Below are 23214 nucleotides of genomic sequence, written 5' to 3'. Positions count from 1 at the left end.
AGCCCGGGGAAGCCCTTGACATCACTGTCCATATATGGCAGATGCTCTGGCTAGAGGGAGTCCCAACATCTATAGGGGGGTAGCACTATCCTCATGGGCAACGTCAAACTATCTACCGGGGATACTGTGGCTCAATCTACATGGGCACTGGCAGGGGCAGCTAAGGGGGCACTATACTGTATGGGGGCAGTATAGTGGCAGCTGTGGGGGTATCCGCTTGTATGGTGGCAGCTATGGGGGCATTATACTGCATTAGGGCAGCTGTATGGGGGCATTATGCTGTATGGGGGCATTATGCTGTATGGCGGCTTTGTTGTATGGGGAAATATGTTTTGGCATTATACTGTAGGGACATCTGTGCTGGCATTATACTTTATGGGGGCAACTGCATTATGCTGTATGGAGAAATTTGTTTGGGCATTATACTGTATGGGGGCATTTGTGTTTGCTTTATATTGTATGGCGGCAGCTACGGTGGCTTTATACTGTGTGGGAGGCACTATGGGAGCGTGACACTGTGGTCTGTACCGGGTGTGTGTGGGCGGGATTAGAGGAGTGGCTTAAAAGGCAAAACATTTGCCGCGCTACGCATGCCACGTTAGTTGTCCCTCTTTGTGATACTTGAAAGTTGGGAGTTATGTCTGATGTGAGTTAGTCAATGGATGGAAAAGACTACAGGAAGCCATATATTTATCTACTAAAAGCCAGACTTTTTTCAGACTTGGCAAAACAATGTTCAAGTTAGAAAGTATTAGGTGTATTAATTTTAAAATGTGTAGTATTTCTTGTGATGACGCTATCATCCAGTAGAGTAAGTTGGAATTTACTGTTTCCTAGTTAGATAACCGTCCACTACCTAAATACTTACCGTTATTTTCCTTTTTAAAACTTTGTAGGTTTTATTCCTTAGACCTCATATACACTGCCTCATTACAGATCTGTAATACGGCATCCGTAGTCTGTGGAAATCTGTGGGCCCATACTGTACCATCTCTGTGCCTCTGATGTCATACTTCGGCATTTTCCATTGCATGCCGCATCCTGAATGTATTCTCTTTTTAGGGCACATGCACACGATGCAGATTTACAGCGTTGATTTTCCAGCAGCAAATTCACTGCGTAATACAGTATCAGCAAAGTAAACAAGATCTCAAGTAATCTCCTCTACCGTTTGCCCGCTCATAAATCGACATGCGCAATTTAAAATATGCAATGCATGTCAATTTATCTTGCGTTTCCGTCTCCGGTTTGCATCTGACAAGTTTATAAAAATAAAAAGAAACAAAATACGCAGCAATAAAACCTTTCCTATTCCGTCATCAAAATGTAAAAACTGCACCTAAAAACGTATTTTAAAAAAAATGCAGTATTAGGTGAAATTCACACGAATGTGTGCTTTTTTCACATGCAAGAAACGCTGCATTTTTTTGCGCGTTGTAGTTCCGTGTGTCATAAGTGTTTGGTGCGTGACTTTCACGCGTATGACACGCGGTTTTGATGTTTAGAAAAAGAAATGAAGGGGGTGGTTTTATTTTTCCCTTCATTTCCTGATCTACTGTTGCGCGAATCACGCGCAGCACACCGAAGTGCGTCCGTGTGCCGCGCGTGAATTTCACGCACCCATTGACTTCAATGGGTGCGTGATGCGCGAAAATCGCTCAAGTATAAGACATGTCGTGAGTTTTACGCAGCGGACACACGCTGTGTGAAAATCACGGACTTTGTCTGAACGGCCCCATTGAGATACATAGGTCCGTGCGACGTGCGTATCACGGACGTGATCTTTACTCGTGTAAATAAGCCCTAAGTGTCTATTTTACCTGTGGAATTATCTTTGTTTTCATGCAGATTTTCCGCATCAAATTTTGCAACATATGCATGTAGCCCCAGAATGCTGTGCTGTACAGTGGAACTGTATGGCGGCACATAAGGTGTCTTCAACTCTGTAAGGTCAGGATCACACTGTAAGGCTAGGATTTTTTTTTTATTTTTTTTTTTGCCAAAACCAGAAGTGGATCCAAAAGGAGGGAAAGGTATAAAGAAAAGACTAATGCATCTTCTTTCTTTTGTGTCCATTTCTGTGTTTAGATAAAAAAAACTGCATCAAAACTGTGTCTGATCCTGGCCGAATAAAGCTTTTTCGATATCACTCTGTGTACCACCATGTACATTTGATTCAACCCCATATTAATATTCTAAGTTCAAACCCTTTCCGACTATGAATTTTTCAGTCCATGTTATTTTATGAGTAAAGTAATAATTTTTCCTTCTGTTTTAGGAAGAAGCCCGGTATGTTTCTAGCCCCTTAGCAATGCTAACTGCTGCTTGCAACAAGTTTGGAGGCTCAAGCCCTATTAGGGATCAAGCATTATCATCAAAAGTTGGAGGAAAGAAGACCTACAGTCCTAGTAATGACTATAGTGCCACAAAACTGATGGGAGATGGATATTCCTCTACGTATTTGGGAGGAAGTAATTTAATGACCTCATGTGGGACACCACCGGCTCCTTCAAGTTATGCGAGTGATTATGGTTCCTTCTCCCATTCTTTTTCCACTTCTTCAGGATGTCAAGAACCCAAAAGTCTATCAACAGCAGATTGTGTTCCAGGGGTGTATACGTCTCTAGATGTAGGACATCCTTATAGTTCTTGGTATAAAACTGGAATCCATCACCCATCAATTTCTGGATCACCACCCGGCGCAGGAGGATCATGGTGGGATATGCATCCAAATAGTAATTGGCTGGGCAACCAATCACAAACAGAAGGTATGACTGCATCTCTGCCACCTGTAACAAGTCCTACAGGCATGAGCAACCAGTATAGTTCTGAATACACCACTCTGACACCTGCAACCTATAATCCTGTGGGATATCCATCTATATCACCTTCATCAAGTCCTTCTCCATCTGCTCATCTACTCTCACCATCTCAACACTCCTTGGGTCCTGACATGTATAAGCCAAAACTTCTGACCGCTAGCCCATTGCTTGAGGCACCAGGGCAATTAAAGCCCCAAAGAGGATCCTCCTATGGGAGTACTGGACGTCCAACATGTGACTGTCCAAACTGCCAGGAGCTTGAAAGGTTTGGAGCTTCCGCAGCAAGCCTGAAGAGGAAGCCTGTGCATAGCTGCCATATTCCAGGCTGTGGCAAAGTGTATGGTAAAGCATCTCATCTCAAGGCTCACCTTCGATGGCACACTGGAGAAAGGCCTTTTGTCTGCAACTGGCTGTTCTGTGGCAAACGATTCACACGCAGTGATGAGCTTGAGCGCCATGTACGCACCCACACACGTGAGAAGAAATTCACATGCCCTCTATGTGCTAAACGATTCACTCGCAGTGATCATCTGAGTAAGCACCAGCGCAGTCATGTTGAGCAAAATGGCACAAAGGAAGGTACCATTCCAGGAGATGGTGGAGGAGCAGCTGCAGAGGGCCCTGGTGAAGAAGGATTAGGAGCAACTGAGACCTCTCCCATTGGTGGTAGCCAGGATAGGGCATCAAGTAGTCCAGGCCAGGGTGGATTACTAGAAATATGAAGAAAATAACTAAAGCAGCTCAGCTGTCTGGTGCTGAAAAAAAACAAAAACCCAAGAGCTGCTGTTGCAGTACAGTGCAATTTTCTCCACCATGGTGAAGATCCATTCAAAATTTGGAGCCCAGCAACCTATCGCTGAGTATATCCTATGGTAAAGACGTCAAGTGACCACCAGCCTATTTTAATTGTGTTACGAGTAGGACAATGTAATAGACAAAAGTGAATTTATTTTTTATTTTTATCTGGTTAAAGGAACTTTGAACAGCACAACTCTAATGAATGATCTTAATTTAGAGCTATCCATTCTTTTTGACATTAATACTGTTTGATCATACATTTCTCTGGGATTCTGGCTTCCTTCCTCTACAGATATTTACTACAGAGAACTTAAATTATTGTCTACCTCTTGGTGATCATGAAGGTTTCTATGCAGGTCTGTTTTGAACCCACTAGTTTTCTTGGTGCCGTTTGATCTGCGTTGCACTTTTGAACATTGCACGAAGACCTGCCAGACATACTAATAATGGATACAGACAGCTTCCATCCTAAATATGTTCCTCTATATATGTTCCATTCTATAGGCTATATATGTACTCAAGGGGCTTTGCCATTATGGAGTTAAGTCGGTGCCTCTTGCCTCAGTGATGTCACTAGTTGCCGTTTAATTAACCAATTGAATATTTGCTCCAAATGTCTGCTTTCTGTGTCACATTTGCAAACCTTTACAAATCCGTACTAAACTGTGTCGTCTGAAGGTAAGACCCCCCCCCCCCCCCCTATAAAAACACACGTGTTTAAGGAGAACTCTGGGCAAAACTCTTGTGTAATACTTAGTGCAGTTCCTCAAGGGGCGGTGCAAGACTCAGGTTCTCTTTATGGTGTTCTTTCTGTGTGTCATGCACCGACCCCCCCCCCCCCCCTAGGCCCTGCACCAAGCTTAACACAGTGGGGCAGGTTTGCTAAAATTGTCTTAAATTCAGACCGCTTAGAATTTGACTAAATGCGTCAAATTTATCACAGTGGCTCATGTTGGATGACAAATTTGGCGCCGTTTTTGACACTTCTGTCTAATTTTAAACCACCTCGGAGCTTGTCTTGGCTTACAATAAATATTTGCGCCAGTAAACATTTAAAAAATTTGGACAAAACGTGTTGCAAACTAGAATGAGCCAAAATCATGCCCGTTCTCTACAATTACAAACTACCGTGTTGAGCATGGTGCAAAAAAAGATTATAAATGATATGCAAGTAACGTGCGCCACACAAACCGGTGCATGACTAGAACTGAGGCGCAGCAAGCAGAAAACATCTGCCCCAATGTAGCAGTTTTGCCCTGAGTTGTATACTTAATGTCATTACAAAAGAAAATTAGTTCTACAACTGTTAATAATCTTTTTGTAGTTTTCTTTTACAAACTATTGTAGACCGGCAGCAGCATATAACCTCACATGAGAAAAGCAGTAATAGATGCATTTCTGAAAAGTGCACAACAAAATTGCAATATTCTCTATTCGCGAATCCCAAATTGCTTTCAATCTGACAGATCAAGATCAGATTGGTCACAATGGATATCACAATCCTGTGTGCTAGATTTCAGGGAATTTTAACCTGTAACTACAAGGGCAGCTGTTTTAATTTATGTACAATATTGTGCATATCTATTTGTTAATGAAGCGAGTGTTACTATCCAAATGTGCGAGCCTGTTGTCCGTTCGTGCCATCATAGCCCTTCATGATTTCTTTCTAGTCACTGGCCAGATTGATATCGGTCAAATTAAATATTGACAACTGGTATACATTTAAAAGACTAATCATGTTAGGGCCTGATCACATCACCGTCGTGTTCCGTTTGGGGTTTCTGTTCATCCATCCCATCAGGAACAGATTAACGGAAAGCCGAACGGAAACTATTGCGTCCGTTTGCATTACCATTAATTTCAAAGGTAAAGCTTGTTTCCATTACGTAAAGTTTCATTTTTTTTAACGGAAACAATAGCGAAGTTGACTAAGCTATTGTTTCAGTGAAAAAAATTAAAACTTTATGGAACGGAAACCAACTGAAATGGAAGCATTACCATTTAAATCAATGGTAATGCAAACGGAAGCGATAGTTTAATCTGTTCCTCTGACTAAATGGACTAACGGGAACCCCAAACGGAACCAGACGGTGATGTGATCAGGCCCATAGTATACTGATAGTGACTATGACACTATCTACACACATGAGCAATAAGGTTCAATTAAACTCAGTTGACATGATTATTGACATACAATATTAGAGCACCCGCGACCCTTCATCTTCTTTCCTTTCTCAATGACGTGATACTGAAGTGAGATCATGTCAACTCTACCACTCACTGTGTCTATACTGTATGGAGCGCTCTGACCTCAACCCTACAAACCTTCGTAATATAAAATAAATGAAATCTACCCAGTTCATCTTATTTGGTGCTCATCTGTCTTGACATTGTTCAGTTATCTAATAATTTTTACTTCATGTATGATTTTCCTATTAACTCTTCTAGACAGTGTTGCCTTGGGAATCAAATGCAATATATTAGTATATTGTCTTTAATTTAATGTTAATATAATGTTCTCATTTTAAATTAATGGTACTTGTAAATATGTTATTTTAAATCCTATGTGCATTTTGTATTCCATTGACCCTATTCTGGTTGAAGTGCCTTACTATGAACATACCATGAAACGAAATAGTCATTCAGATGTGAATGGTGGTACTCCCTGCAGCCGTTACTATTTGATACTTCTCTTGGCTGTAAATGATTCATATGCTGTGGAAATGCACTTTGAGATTTTTTTAAATTTGCACTCCGTATTGTTGGCCTACCCATGCCAAAGTTGCCTTCAATGTACATGGTAGACTTTTTAATGGATTAATGCCCGTGTTATAACCATGTTACTCATATATCCAAAGCCAAAAGGACCAACAACTTTCTTTTCTGTAGTATGTATGCATTAAGATATATTTGCAATTTTATTGTCCAGTTGTATGTTCTTTTTGAATTTTTATTTATTTGATTGTTTTTGCTTCAATAAAAAAATTTAACAATTTGTGATCGTGTATATTTTTTTTCTACAAAAATTTTGTGGGAAAGGTCTACTTCCCATTTGATACTCGCCTTGTTTCTCAGGTACCACATACTGAAGAACCTGTAGGAGACTGTTGTTTTTCTAACTAATGACATACTGACTGTTTTCCACTCTTCTGAATAGAACTTTCAAAAATCCATGTGCTTGCCGCCCAAAAAAAACAACAACCCACAACAGATGAATGAAACTGATATTCAGAAATTTTAGTTAACAAATCTGCCACGTGTGAATTCACCCTCATTAATTTCACCGCTATCTCCTCCAACCTTCCCATAAACATGCATGCTTGGTTTGGCTAAGCGTACATGCATATTTTAATAAGAGGGAGACAAGCCACTGCCAGACACTTTGTCCCCAACAACAGCCAATCAGTAAAATTCAATTGTAGATCCCCACAATTCCAGTGGGGTCCACTTGCATTACTATAATATGTATAAGCAGCTTAGGACTCATGTACACGGCATGGCTGTGTGCACAGAGGCTGTACGGTGCCACACAGAGTCCCTATAGCTCTGTATTACAGGGTCACAGGCGCTCCATGTGCTAGAGCAGGAGTCTGAAACTCGGCCGGGTAAGTGGACCACATATAGAAAAAATGTGAAGTTGACGGGCCGCATTACTTTCAAATTTGATACATTACAAAATTATTGTTAATCAATTAGTTATTTGAACTACTATAATACAATACTACATTACTATAACAATAATAGTATAATATTACATTACTAATTCTACATTATTATAATACTACATTACTATAATAATAGCGCTAGGTTTAAACTTAACGGAAATTTGCGAGATTTCTCTACGTGCTTATTTCAACAATCCGGTTTAAAGAGGCTCTGTCACCAGATTCTCAAATCCCTATCTCCTATTGCATGTGATCGGCGCTGCAATGTAGATAACAGTAACGTTTTGTTTTTTTTAAAAACGTTCATTTTTGGCCAAGTTATGAGCTATTTTATTTATATATATATATATATATATATAAATGAGGTTTGAAATGGACAACTGGGCGTTTTTTTTCGTTATGTCCAACTGGGCATGTATTGTGTTTTTAACTGGGCGTGTTTACGTGTATGACGCTGACCAATCAGTGACCAGTCAGCATCATACACTCCTACATTGATTTACACAGCAGCGATGTGCAGCCACATACACAGAGATTAACGTTAATCAAGTGTCCTGATAATGAATACACATGATCATCCAGCCTGGACGTCATGTGTATTCAGAATCCTGAAACTTCTGAATCTTTTCTGTGAGATTTGCAGCAAGTGAAACGAAATCTCGTTTATCTCCGTAATCTCGCGAGATTTCGTTTCCCTTGCTAGAAATCTCAAAGAAAAGATTCAGAAGTGTCAGGATTCTGAATACACATGACGTCCAGGCTGGATTTCATGTGTATTCATTATCAGGGCACTTGATTAACGTTAATCTCTGTTTATGTGGCTGCACATCGCTGCTGTGTAAATCAATGTAGAGGAGTGTATGATGCGGACTGGTCACTGATTGGTCAGCATCATACACGTAAACATGCCCAGTTAAAAACACAATACACGCCCAGTTGGACATAACGAAAAAAAAAACGCCCAGTTGTCCATTTCAAACCTCATTTGCATATATATATATATATATATATATATATATATATATAATCTCTCATAACTTGGGCAAAAATGAACGTTTAAAAAAAAAAAAAAAAACGTTACTGTTATCTACATTGCAGCGCCGATCACATGCAATAGGAGATAGGGATTTGAGAATCTGGTGACAGAGCCTCTTTAAGTGTCACTAAATGCAGTCCGGCGGCTCATTTGGCGACGTTTGGCAGACACACGTCTAGATTGGGCAGCCCCTTTTTAGATCGTGCTACAGAGCCCTCTATAGATAATGCCACAGTGCACTCTTTAGATAATGCCACACACTCCTCTGTAGATACTGCCACACACCCACCCGTTGTTAATGCCACAGTGCCCTCTGCAGATGCTGCCACAGTGCCCTCTGCAGATGCTGCCACACACACCCCCAGTAGATAGCTCCATTGGGGCTCCCTCTAGGAGTGGAGTCCCCTAACGTCACTGTCCATACACAGTGACATCAGGGGGTCCTCCTGGACTGGAATGTGATGTCAGGGGCAACCCCAGAGCCGGTGTCCCAGTGCGGAGCACTAGTATAGGCTCTGCTCCGGAACTCTTGGGAAGCCACTGACATCAGTGTCCATATATGTACATTAATGTCAGGTGGTTGCCCAGAGCTGGAGTCCCGGAGCAGAGCCGCTTCTAGCCCTACCTGGGATTCCAGATCTGCTTCTGACATGTCAGGGGAAACCCTAGGGCTGGAGTCCTGGGCAGAGCACTAGTAGCTCCTACTGGGACTCCAGCTATGCTCCAGACATCACCATATATGGACAGCGATGCCAGGAGACTCCACAGAGTCCCGAAGCAGAGCCTACACTAGCGCTCTGCCGGGGACTCCGGCTCTGCGGAAGCTCCAGACATCGCATGTCCATATATGGACAGCGACGTCAGGGGATTCTACAGAGTCCCGGAGCAGAGCCTATATTAGCGCTCTGCCCGGGACTCCGCTCTGGGGAAGACCCTGGCAACACTGTCCATATATGGACAGCGATGTCAGGGAATTCCACAGAGTCCCAGAGCAGAGCCTATAATAGCAGCTCTGTGTCCCGCAGGCTGCAGTTGACAGCCTCAGGGTCCACGTGCTTGAGACCCCTGTGCTAGAGTGTGGTGTCTCCATACAGCACTGAAGAGAATACCTCCTTTTATTATGGCCTGCGATGGAACAAGTTTTGATCTTATGGATTTCTGTATGGAAAAAAAAAAACTTCCATAGAAAATCAGACATATGGCCAGGGGCGTAACTAGGAAAGACAGGGCCCCATAGCAAACTTTTGACTGGGGCCCCCCTCCCCTGGGTGTCACACAACCCCCCCCCCCCCCCCCCCCCTCTGTAGCTAGCGCCATACAGCCCCCTCTGTAGCTAGCGCCATATAGCCCCCTCTGTAGCTAGCGCCATACAGCCCCGTATGGCGTTATCTACAGGGGGACTGTAGGGTGTTATCTATACAGCCCCCCCCCCTGTAGGGAACGCCATACAGCGTCCCCAACCCCCCAAAAAAATGCAACCTACACTGTGAAAAGACAAAAGACATGTATCCCCTCTCCACAGGATAGGGGATACATGTATGATCGCTGGCAGCGATAGGGAGAACGGGGGACCGAAAGTCCCCCCAAGTTCTCCATGACTAACCTCTGACTTCCGGCGTCTGCGCAGCTCAATAAAAATGAAAGGAGCGCTGGTCACGCATGCGCACAAGCACGACCGGCGCTCCATTCATTTCTACGGAGCTGCCGACACAGACCCGGGAAGTCCGAGGTTTGTGATGCAGAACTTCAGGGGACTTTCAGTCCCCTGTTCTCCCTGTCGCTGCCAGCGATCACACATGTATCCCCTATCCTGTGGATCGGGGATACATGTCTTTTGTTTAATGGCAGAGCGGGGAGATACCTCCCTGCTCTGCCGTAGTGTTCAGTGGCGTCGCGCTGTAGCAGCCATAGCGGCTGCTAGCGGAGCCTCCGGCCATGGTGGGGGCCCGTGCCGGCGGGCGACACGGGCCCCCTCATGCCGCGGGCCCCGTAGCAGCCGCTATGGCTGCTATAGCGGTAGTTACGCCACTGCATATGGCCTATAAATTTCTATGGGTGCCATAAAAATATCTATATTGTTTTGTCTACAGCTCCTATGCATGTCCATTTTTACAGACTACAAACTCTGTGTATTCTGCAGTCAATCTGTCTCCTACTTTTTGCTGCTCCACTAAATGTATCAGCCATGGTCTCTCGTGTGTGTGTGTGTGTTAAGTTTCTTGGCAGTTTTCTGTTGTTCCCTGTGTTTTGACTCTGCTTGATCTGAATTATCCATGGACTGACCCTGACCTTGCCGCCTGATTACTGGATCTGACGTTGCACGTCTGATACCGACCTGGATTTGTTTGACCACTAATTGGTTCGCACCTCCATCTGTAGACTGACTGTCTATTGGGGACTGCAACCTGGGAATCTGGCTATCAAAGTCCATAACTTTTGGCAGGTGTTAAGGGTGAAAAACGGTGATTCCCTAGATTTTACTCCCCAGAATAGCCTGCGCCAACTCAATAAGTCATTCTAGTCATTCATTGTCCCTACCTGCTGTCAAACTTCTCCTATGCTGGAGAGCGACTGCTTCTCCATTAAGTCATGTTGCCACTGAAATCTGAATCTGCGTCACCACCCCTGATCCGAGTACGCTAGTTGGGGATCGGCATCCAGGTACGATCTTGGGCTTATAGTTTAATATGTAGTATTGGGTACCGATGTGAGTGATGACAATCTCTGTACAGCGCTGTCAGAATTGCTATATAAATAAGCTAAAGAACGATCTGCTGAACTGTATGCAACTCAACATTACTTTGTAAAGGGGAGGGGCGTCAAACTTAGTCTAACTCCATCCCTAGCTTCCCTTTTAGAATTATTCTATATAAAAAGGTTGAGTGACTATAAATACCATAGCATTCCCTGGTGACTCAGATTTATTACTGAAGCCAATGGGAGCCGTATAAATCTGTATTCAGTAGTGTCCCCCTAGTGGTGGTTGCAGGCAGCCAGAATTTATCATTGAACTCTATGGCTATAAAGGGGATATAGAGCTCTGTATCAGAAAAACGGATCTCCGAACATTAAGAAAATTAATTAATTAATAAATCCAAAAATTTTGATCTAAAAAAATAAATGTTCAAGTACAGTTAAAATTTGTGGTCCTTTTGGATTCATGTGTGACTTCTTATATTGAACATTGGTCTGATGTATTTAGTTTTTATGTCGTAAGTTGTCTGGTCATATCCTGTCCTCCTACACTCGTGCCCTAGAGATCCAGGACAACTGATGATCTATCTGCTCATTTAACTCTAAAATGCCACATGTGCTTTAAATGTTCCTATGACCACGTATATGAATATAAAATGTATATGTACTCCATAGTCCGTGGATAAGTTGTGATCTGTGAATAGGCCCCAAAGACAGAAAGGCGACTCTATGCCTGGCAGCATGCCCCCTTTCTATCGCAGCTGGTCCTGATTTGAGGATTTCTAATTGCAGTTGTTGACATTTTTGGTGGTGTCTCAGAGGTTAATCCATTCACTGATGTAGAGTGTGGCCATCCTTTGCCTTCTGGAGTTAAAATAGAAAAACCACAAGACTCCCAGCTCTGTGCAGCCTTCATTTGGGGTTTGGACTGCGATGTGCTGGAGGATAACACTGTTCCTTATTAAAAGTAGCAGCCGCAGAGCTCTGGTGACCACTTTTTAATACAAACAGGAATGTATTTGGTTCTGTCTGATCACAGGGGACCATGAACTTATATGATGATAGCAAGTGATAAGAGAGCGTAATGTATTGTCGTCGTAGTCCTCATAACATGTTCATCTACACTTTTTTTTAATATATATATATATATATGCGTATGTGTGTGTATATATATATATATAAACAAATTTAAAAAAATAAATGTTCTGCCACTATTTGGAGACTATGAAGTGATGGAAAAATTAAAGCAGTGTTATCAGTGACTGCACAACAGTCAGCCACAGTGCCCAAAGCTAGTAACTGTTACCCCTCACAGACAGCCCCAATGACCTCGTAACAGAGCAAGTAAGGGTATGTGCATACACAAAATCAAAAACGTCTGAAAATACGGAGCTGAAGAGAAGGAGCACCATTTGGAGCACAGATTTTGCTGGATTGGTTTCTTGACACCATGTCACATTTGCAAAGCCCCTAAGGTACCAGTACAGTGGATACTACCCAAAAGGGACTCCATTTGAGAAACTACACCGCTTTAGGAATTAATCTAAGGGTGTAGTGAGCATTTTGACCCCACAGATATTTCATAGATTTTATTTGAATTGGGCAATGAAAATAAAAATGACATTTTTAGCGCAAATTTTTTCATTTTCTCAAAAAATAAAGGAGGAAAAGAACCCCAACATTTGTAAAGCAATTTCTCTCGAGTACGGCAATACCCCATATGTGGTCATAAACTAATTTTTGGGCACACGGCAAGGCTCAGAAGGGAAGGAGTGCCATTTGGCTTTCGGAGTACAGATTTTGCTGGATTGGTTTCTGGGCGCTACGTCGCATTTGCGAAACCCCTGTGGGACCAAAACAGTGGAAAGCCCCCAAAAGTGACCCCATTTTGGAAACTACACCCCTCAAGGTATTCACCTAGGGGTGTAGTGAGCATGATGACCCCACAGGTGTTTTGCATAAATTCGTGTGCACTCGATGTTGCAGAGTGAAAATAAGAATTTTTCCATAGATATGCCAATATGTGGTGCCCAGCTTGTGCCACCATAACAAGACAGCTCTCTAATTATTATGCTGTGTTTCTCGGTTTTAAAATCACCCTTCTTAGGGCACTAATCTTTTGCCTGGACATTCGATAGGGATCGGGAGTGAAGGCGTACCAATGCGAAATTGAGGCCTAATTTGGCGACATATAAAGTATTGGTTCACAATTGCAGGGCTCTGATGTGAAGTAATAAAATAAACCCCTGAGAAGTGACCCCATTTTAGAGACTACACCCCTCAAGGCATTTATTAAGGGGTGTAGTGAGCATTTTCACCCCACAGGTCTTTTCCATAAATTATTGCGCTGCGGATGGTGCAAAGTAAAAATGTAAATTTTTCCACAGATATGCCATTTCAGTGGCAAATATGTCATGCCCAGCTTATGCCACTGGAGATACACACCCCAAAAATTGTTAAAAGGGTTCTCCCGGGTATGGCGATGCCATATATGTGGAAGTAAACTGCTGTGTGGGCACACTGTAGGGCTCAGTAGGGAGGGAGCGCAATTTGGCTTTTGAAGCGTAGATTTTGCTGGTAGTAGTTTTACTGGTATTTCAGTTTATAATGTAGGGGTACATGTAAGCTGGGCAGAGTATATCAGGGGCATAGTCTGGTGGTATAATAATGGGGTAAAAAAAAACAATAAAATAATCCATAGATGTGTGTTACGCTGTGAAGCAATCCTTTCTCCACAGGCCGGTGTCGCACTGATAAATAGTGTCGTTTCTTACCCCCCTTTTGGTCCACACTCTGCACTTTTGCAGTTTGGGTAATTTTGCTGGGAAGTGTTGTCCTGGTATAATACGGACACCCTCACTTCCAGCAGATATGTTTGGGCCCTCCCCTTCCTGGTTCCCTAATTTTAGGGCCTAGATAAATCGCCTCTTGAAACAGTAAAAATGTTCCCCTCGGGCCTGCACAACCGCATATTTTTATTTCCTGACTTATGGGAGCCTTAACTAATTTTTTTCATAGATGTAGTGGTATGAGGGCTGTTTTTTTGCGGGATGAGCTGTAGGTATTATTGGTACCATTTTGGGGTATATACGACTTTTTGATCACTTTTTATCCTATGTTTTAGGACCAAAAAACAGCAATTCTGTCATAGTTTTTTTTATACAGCATTCACCATGAGTTGTAAATTACATGTTAATATGTCTTTATTCTGCGGGTCAGTCCAATTCCATTGATACCAAATTGATAGCATTTATTATGTTTTACAACTTTTTGCACAATAAAATTACTTTTGCAAAAAGAATGTATTTTTTCTGTCGCCATGTTGTGAGAAGCATAACTTTTTAATTTTTTCACTAACAGCAAGCCGATCGGTTTCCGTAATGGCAGAGCAGGAGGCCGTTGTTCGGTCTCCTGTTGCCGTAGTAGCAGTCAGATCTGCTGACAATCACAAAGATGCAGCGATCGCTGCATCTAAGGGGTTAATGGCAGGGATCGGCGCTAGCACTGGTTCCTGCCATTACAGGTGGATGTCAGCTGTAACATACAGCTGACATTCACCGCTGATGCCATCTTGGACACTGCATTGGAAGCCTTTTAGGCCCCACCTCCGGGAGGGGCTGGAAGTGTTCCGTGCTAGGCAGACCGTGAGGCCACTATTAGGCAGACCGGGAAACCACTATTAGGCCTCCGGTTGCCATTGCAGCCACCGACACCCCGGCGATTTCACAGCCCATGAACACCATGCTTCACTGTGGGTATGGTATTCTTTTGGTGATGTGCAGTGCTGGCTTTGTGCCAAATATGCCTTTTGGAATTATGGCCAAAAAGTTCAACATTGGTCTCATCAGACCCATATGCTTTTGACAGACTTCATGTAGGTCTTTGCAAAACATAGCCAGGCATGGATGTTTTTCTTTGTTGGAAAAGGCTTCTGTCTTGCCACCCTCCCCCACAGCCCAGACATATGAAGAATACGGGAGATTATTGTCACATGCACTACACAACCAGTACCTGCAAGAAAGTCCTGCAGCTTCTTTAATGTAGCTGTAGGCCTCTTGCTAGCCTTCTGGACCAATTTTTGTCTTGTCTTTTCATCAAGTTTTGAAGGACGTCCAGTTCTTTGTAATGTCACTGTTGTGCCAAATATAATCCACTTCTTGATGACCGTCTTCACTGTGTTCCATAGTATATCTAATGCCTTGGAAATTCTTTGGTAACCTTCTCCTGACTGATGCCTTTCAACAATCAGATCCCTTTGATGTGTTGTAAGCTCTTTACGGACCATGGCTTTTGCTGTCACGTGCAACAAAAAAAAGGTCAGGAAAAAACACAGCGTAAATGTTAATAAATTGACATGTGGTGCGGAACTTAATTCATGTTAATTTATGCTGCATCCCCAGTGAATTAAATGGGGATGCAAAACCCGCACCAGAAAGCCAATTGTTGCGACTTTTGCGGCGTAATCTTAGCGATTACACGGCAAAAAAAACGCAACTTCGGAAAAAAAAAATATATAATTACCTAAAACACCCTCTTCCTTCCTGCGGTCCACACTTCTGGGATGGCGTTTCATCCCATATGACCGCTGAGGCCAATCACAGGCTGCAGCATCACATGGCCTGCAATGTCATCGTAGGAGTACCTGCCCTCCCCCTCACCAGGTAATTATATTCCATGGGGGGAGCCATAAACAGTTCCATGCCCCCGCACTTGCATGTGCATGAGCATGTGATGTCATACAGAAGTGCACGGGGGGGGGTTTAAAAGGACAAACTGTCCCGCAATGCTCTCTTGCCTCTTACCTGCAAACGCCGATGCTGCTGCAGAATCAAATGTAGCCTCTGGTGCCGATGTGTCCTCGCTCGTCCGACACGATGCAGGACCTGGGGCAGGAAGTGAGTGACGTCACAGCGTGATCTCTCGAGAACACGCTGTGTGTCTGTGCACTGCCAGAAGCTGGGTGTTGTGAAGAGAAGTGGATGATGCTGATTCGTCTGCATCATACGCTTCTATTCACAACGCCCAGCTAGTAAAAGAAGTAAAAACGCCCAGATGTACATACACAATACACGACCAGTTGTAATTTAACTTTAAACACGCCCAGTTGTACTTTAGAAAGCCTCATTTGCATAAATATAAAAATGGTCATAACTTGGCCAAAAATGCTTGTTTAAAAAAAACAAAAACTTTACTTTTATCTACATTGCAGCGCCGATCTGCTGCAATAGGAGATAGGGGTTGCAAAATCTGGTGACAGAGCCTCTTTAAGTAGCAGCAAAGTAATTAGATCGACATTAGTATAAGGAAAAAGGTAGGCATAACCCTAGTGACCCTGATTATAAAGGAGGTAGTAATAGGGGGGACACGAGCAGGTGAACACCGCTATTATACCAGCCCTTTTACAGAGCGTTTTTATACACAGTAGAAATTCCATCCAAAAAACCGGACCACGATTTGGTGCGATTTTTCGGATGGAAGGTGCTGCAGGTTCCAGGTCGGATATGCTGCGTGATTGTTACACAGCGTATCTGACCCATGGGAACCCGGCCTAAAAGTCAGCCACAGAACCTGGATAACAGAGGCAGTAACAGTAGCCTCATTACAGACTGCCGCTATGAGCTCAATACAGAGCCAGTAAAAGTAGCAGACACTGTGTCCCATAACAAAGAATGAAAGTCACATTGCCCTCAAAACAGAATAAAAAGCGCTTTTATAAGGCCCAGTTCACACAGTTTGACGGGGAAAAGGCATCGGAATCGGCGCAAAAAAAAGGTCCGAAAGTGGCTTTTAGCCACTCACAGGAAAAAAAAGTGCCATATCCTTTCCTGCTGCGGTTCCGCCTCTGACTTCCCATTGAAATCAATGGGAGGCAGAAAAAGCGTTTTCCGCAAAAAATGTTTGCCCGCGGTGCTCAATGAAAGACGCAGCGAAAACCGCGGAAAGAAAGCTTCAAAATCTTCCTCAAAATTCCTGAAGATTTTTTCTGCCTGCAAAATACTGTGTGAACTAGGCCTAACAGTGATAGCCAAAGTGCCTCTATAGTAGTAACGTGGTCCTGTTTTTCTGGTGTATACTAATTTTTGGGCCATTTTATGACCCTTTAGTATGTACTGCTGCTCAGAGATTATCATAATATAAAGGTCACTGTAATGAGCAATTAATACTTTGTAATATATCATATGAAGGAATTTGGTCCCCGATCTGGTCCACAGCATAGGTGATAACTGTTTAATTACTGGGGGCCCCTCGCAGTGAGGTGGAGGTTGAATGGAGCGGAGGACGAGCAATCTGTCAGTCCTATAGACTTTGAAAAAAGCGTCATCGCACATGCTCATCCGCCACTTTATTCAAAGTTCTCTTTACTGGGAGATTTAGTAAGACTGACATATGAAGAGCCAGTCTTAATAAATCTCCCCCCAATAATTCCAACCAGAAACCGGCTATCTTCTGCCTAAATTAAAACCCTAAAGCCTGGCCTAAGGCAAGTCATCCTAAAAAGTGAGTGGCTATCAATATTGAGAAACTGATTCATAAAATAAGTAAAATTCGATATATTAGTCTTGATTAATACATACTAGTATATCCATATAACACTATCATGTATAATATACATTCAGTAAATGTGAAGTCTTTAGACGTCCCCTTTTTTTAGTGTTCTTGCTGAAAAATTTGGCACTGTGTCCTAGGCAAAAACCTAGATATAAAAATTCAAATGTTTCAACATGACCACAATCATTATCATTGGTAGATCAATTCCTGAGAGGAACTTACTGTACCTGCCCCAGGACAGGATTGCACCACAAACTGGCCAGGAATCTGTCCGATATTAAACATATTAAACATCATGCGCAGGTGTGTATCATTACTGCTGCCAGCTAGTGTATATAAACCCCCCTTATTTTTTATAACGTCAGTCTCCTGACGAAGCCAGTCCCAGGCGAAACGCGCGTCGATGCGTTCTGTCCTTGTGCCACATCTCATCACGTTCTGTTTCCCTACCATGTCTCTAGGTATGCTTTGATATCGTTACTCCTAGATCTTGCTGCTATTACTGGCATTGTGTTTATTTACCTTCATAGGTCTTACTATACACCTTAATTTATTGTTCTACACACACTATGCAGCTTTTATAGCGTTATTTGGTTTGGCAGTTCTCCCTTTTTGCACATATATTATTCTATACCGTATATCATGTGTGGGGTTTACTATATACAGGAAGTTACACGTTGAGATGGGTTAGGTCTGTTAACCTCCTGGTATATTTAACGATATACCTACTGCTGCTGCTCTCCATGTGACCATTTGTATTTTGAATACATTCTATGTGATACCGTGTATTGTTTACCAATAAAGTCATATTCTTTTACAATACGTAGCTGTTATTCGTGCTATATTATTTACTGGGGTGTTCTGTCCCCTTGCTTTTATGCTTTTAGGTTGTTACCAGTTTTTGGGGATCCCCTGTTTCTTTCCCTTTTGAGGCTGCTTTGTAGGTTTACTATAATTTGTTCGTCTGTGTTCACAGATATTGCCTCTGGATACATGGACTTTAGAAAACGTGATAAGGATTGGACCACACGTCTTGGATCCATATTTGGAGAGCGTTTAGTAGGGGTTTCAGAGAATGGTGACATTAAGGGTTTGAAGCTCAAAATTCGAGTATTGCTCGAAAAACCCACTAAGGTGTGGTGGAATAAGGTTGCACTTGAAAATTATTTGCAGAAAGATATTCTGCCAAGAGGTTTGCGTATACAGGTTTTTCCTACTCTTGAGGGGGAAGACCCTATTTTCATTTCTAAATGGGAGGATACTCTTACTAAGTGCTCTCGTACCTTATTGGAGCTACTTATTGGAGCAGACCGTAAAAAATTTGAATCATTAGAGAAAGAGATAGATCTTCTCAAAGATAAAATTCAACAAGCCCTCCCTAAAGATGATCTCGTGATTTTTGACAAATCACTAGAGGAAGATCTCACTAAATGGGAAAAAAACATACAGGACATCAAGATTAAGAAATTCCAGCGCGACTTGGGTGACTTCTAATCGAACAAAGTTTATCGTTGGAAAAACAACAGAGAGAGAACTCAGTCGTTCTTGCGTTCATCATCTATTACATCCTTAGCATCTGAGGAGGAATGCAGTTTTTTAGACAGACCACGCGTCCCCTCAGATGGAGACCGCAATTACAACTTGAGAACACCCTCGGTAAAAAGAAAAAACGGGAGGAAACTTCAATAGGGACAAGAAAAACAGGAGATTTTAAAGGTAATCAATTTATCCTCCCACATTCTTACATCTTCTCAGGTTGAGGTTTTACAAAAGGGTCTATCATTCTCACCCACGGGTAAATTTGATCTTTTTACCGCCATCAAAGACCTTGCACTTTTCTCGCGCAAACTTCTTTTAAAAAAATATTTTAGTAGACGTGATTGCGCCTATCAGGGTTACTCACTTGCTGAAAGACAGGCTATGGATGCTTTGTTATCCCTCCTTGATGAACAGGATGTTGTTAGTGACCCTAAATTACCCATGCATTTGTGTCGGCGTTCACAACATTTTCCCCCCTTTTCTATGTGTCCTCCAGTTGATATATTCTTTAAATTAGTCAAAAGGGATTTGGAATCTATCAATGACACTGGTCTGACTTATAATCTTAATTTTAATCAAAGACCGGCCATCAAACAACTTCGTAAGCTCAAGGAGATTGTCATTAAGCCTGCTGATAAGGGGGGTAATGTTGTGATCTGGCCGGCACGGATGTATGAAGGTGAGGCTTTTCGACAGCTAAACATGCTGTCATTGTTATCGTCGTCTACCTTGCGATCCCACTGTCTCTTTTAAAAGAGAATTGGATAGTATATTGCAAAGGGCTGTGGAAGAGCAATTAATTAGTACCAAATTGAGAGAGGGACTGGTAATAGACTTCCCAATTATACCAACCTTTTACTTGCTACCCAAAGTCCACAAGGATTCTACCAACCCCCCAGGCCGTCCCATCGTCTCGGGCATTGGTGGTCTCTGTGAGAACATTTGTAGATTTGTTGACTTCTTCCTTCAGAAGTGCGTTGAGACTTTGCCATCATTTGTGAAAGATACCACTGATGTTCTTAGACGACTCGATGGCCTTTACTTGGAGGATAATATGATCCTAGTTACCTGTGACGTTGAATCTCTTTATACGTCTATATGTCATGACCATGGAGTACGAGCATCTAAATATTTTTTGAGGATGACCAACTATGACTCTGATTTGATTGATTAGGTGCTAACTTTGCTTGAGTTTTCTCTTACTCATAATTTTTTCACGTTTAAGGACCGTCTTTTCCTACAGCTCCAGGGCACGGCTATGGGGGCGACTTGTGCTCCCTCATATGCTAACTTGTTCCTGGGGCTGTGAGAGAGAGAAGTTTTCCTTAATACCCCTGGTTATGATGCCGTACTCCTATGGTCTAGATATATAGACGATATTCTGTTTATTTGGCAGGGCCCTCTGCAAGATTTGGAGACCTTCTTATCTGCCCTTAATGTCAATGATCTGAACATTAAATTGACATGGAAGTTGAGTAAGTCATGTGTTGAATTCCTTGATGTTCTGATCTCTAGGGACTGTAACAATGTTGTTTCTACTGACATTTTTAGAAAAGCGACTTCGACAAATGCCCTTCTTCACGCCTCCTCCTTCCACTATCCACAAGTTAAGAAGGCAATACCGACGGGGCAGTTTTTAAGAGTTCGACGCATTTGCTCTAATTTGAGCAAATTTGAACATCAAGCATCTGATATGTCAGCACGTTTTCGTGACCGCGGTTACAATCATCAGACGTGGTTATCTGAGAGCAAAACAATCATCAAGAGAGTTACTCTTGGTAAGTAAGCCTAAACCCAAACCAAATATTGATCAGAATGTTAGGTTTATTACTACCTTCAATTCTCAATGGGTTGAAATCCTTAAGCTTGTACAAAAACATTGGATGTACTTCTTACGGATCATGATCTGTCTATATGTTTGCCTAAGAATCCTTCCATCACGTGGAGAAGATATAAAAATTTACGTGACCTCCTTACCTCCAGTCACTATATATCTAAGACCCTAACTAACCCTTTTGGGACTCGTGGTCCTCCATGGGACTCATTCAACTGTGGCAGTTGTGCCGCATGCAAATATATTTTGCTCTCATTTTCCTTCTTTAATTCTCAAAGAGATAGAGATTACAAAATTGTTTTTAACATAACTTGTAAAACAGAAGCTGTGATATATTTTGCCACATGTCCATGTGATTTGATCTACATTGGAATGACCATGACCATTGGAATGACCAGTAGACCTTTGAAGATACGAGTACTTGAGCATGCTAGCAAAATTCAGTCGGCTCTCCATGCCAAAGAATTGGATCAACTACAACCTATGCCCCGTCACTTTCGTGAATACCACGTTTGCGACCCTAGGGGCTTGAAGGTTCGAGGTATTGATAGGGTCAATTTGGGATGTAGGGGTGGCGATATCCGTAAAGCCCTCCTGAAGAAAGAAATGAAGTGGATTACGCTTCTTAATACCACCACAACGTTTGGCCTGAATGAGGCCATGAGCTTCAAACCCTTTCTGTAACTGTCACTAACCTGCGCGAATTTTAAAGTTTTCTTATTTTCTTCTATTTGGGGGGTTCTTTTGTATATATATTCTAATTAGTTTTTTTGTTATATCTTAGTTTTTGCTGGCTATTTTCATTCTGATGTCAACCCTCTGGCTGACACCCCATTTTGGAGGCAACTATCCAGCTTCAATATATGGAATGCAGTATGAAAGATTGTTTTTCGCCGAACGGTCTACAATCAACATTTATTTATTCATCTTCTTATTGTGTATTTATTATATTCTTTATTTATATTTTTATTATTTTTACTTTTATATGTATTTTAATTTTTATTATTTATGATTTATTTATTATTCTGTATATTAATTTGTGTTTCATACTTTATTATATATATTTTTTTACTTTATTATTTATTCTATATTTTTGTTATTTATACTCATTAATATGATTACTTAGTATGTATGTAATATCTGTATTTGTACATGTCTATGTGTACATTATAAATCTGTATATGTTTATTGATATATTATTTCATGTCACTTTTTTTATTCTTTGTGTATTTTTATTCTTTGTGTATTTTTTATATCCTTTGTATCACTTTCATATATGTCTTTTTCACTTTATGTATGTATGTGTGTATGTATGTACATATATGTTTATGTGTGTATATGTATATATATATATATATATGTGCATGTATGTTTAATTGTATATATGTACTTTCTTTGGCACGTTTACGTCTATTTATCACTTTCACTAATGAATTTTTCAGATTTTTTTACTTATGTATTGTTTTTTAACTGTACATATCTTATCTTTATATCTTTATATATTTCGGCATATTACACTTTTTATCACTTATTCATTATTGTGTGTTTATATATGCACTTGCATGGACAATTTGTATATGTACTCTATGACTATGTTATTCTATTCATACTATTTATTTTAGTTAGTTTTATTTAGTCTTATCATATATTTTTTATGTATTTTCTTTATTTTTTATGATTTAAATTTATATGTGGTTTTATTGTTAGATGAATTATATTACTAACTACTATATACATTTTCATAAATTATATTTTTGTTCTCTATTTTCAATTCATATGTATCCTGTATCTTAGGTTGGTTTGTATTTACACCCCGTTGCCTTCCATACTATTTCTGATCCACCCTGTGCATTGTGTGCGGGTACGCTTTTCCACGCATGCGCTGTGATGCCCTCATTCCGGAGTGCCATTTTTGTTTGTCTGCATCTCCATGGTGATGCGTGTTGTCGTCATCTGACGACCGCGCATCATCACTATGCGGACATGCTGGCGCTTCCGGTGATGGCGGCCATTGCAACATGCGGCTGGAGCGTCGATTTGCACATCATGCGCCGGTGTGTATCATTACTGCTGCTAGCTAGTGTATATAAACCCCCCTTATTTTTAATACCGTCAGCCTCCTGATGAAGCCGGTCCCAGGCGAAACACACGTCGAGGCGTTCTGTCCTTGTGCCACATCTCATCACGTTCTGTTTCCCTACCATGTCTCTAGGTATGCTTTGATATCGTTACTCCTAGATCTTGCTGCTATTACTGGCATTGTGTTTATTTACCTTC

At 41.7% G+C, this 23214-nt stretch overlaps 1 protein-coding gene across 1 annotated transcript; it reads left to right on the top strand.

The window, feature by feature from the left end:
* The first annotated feature begins 2284 nt into the window (after positions 1–2284).
* SP7 (Sp7 transcription factor) lies at positions 2285–3544 on the top strand. Its single transcript, XM_075850089.1, has one exon. It carries the CDS (start codon positions 2312–2314, stop codon positions 3542–3544), a length of 1233 nt encoding a protein of 410 aa, XP_075706204.1. The 5' UTR covers positions 2285–2311.
* Positions 3545–23214: the final 19670 nt, after the last annotated feature.

The sequence above is a fragment of the Rhinoderma darwinii genome, chromosome 2, assembly GCF_050947455.1.
Source record: "Rhinoderma darwinii isolate aRhiDar2 chromosome 2, aRhiDar2.hap1, whole genome shotgun sequence".
Classification (NCBI taxonomy): Eukaryota; Metazoa; Chordata; class Amphibia; order Anura; family Rhinodermatidae; genus Rhinoderma; species Rhinoderma darwinii.
Note: the sequence above shows the minus strand (reverse complement) of the source record. Positions and strands in the feature narration are given on the sequence as shown.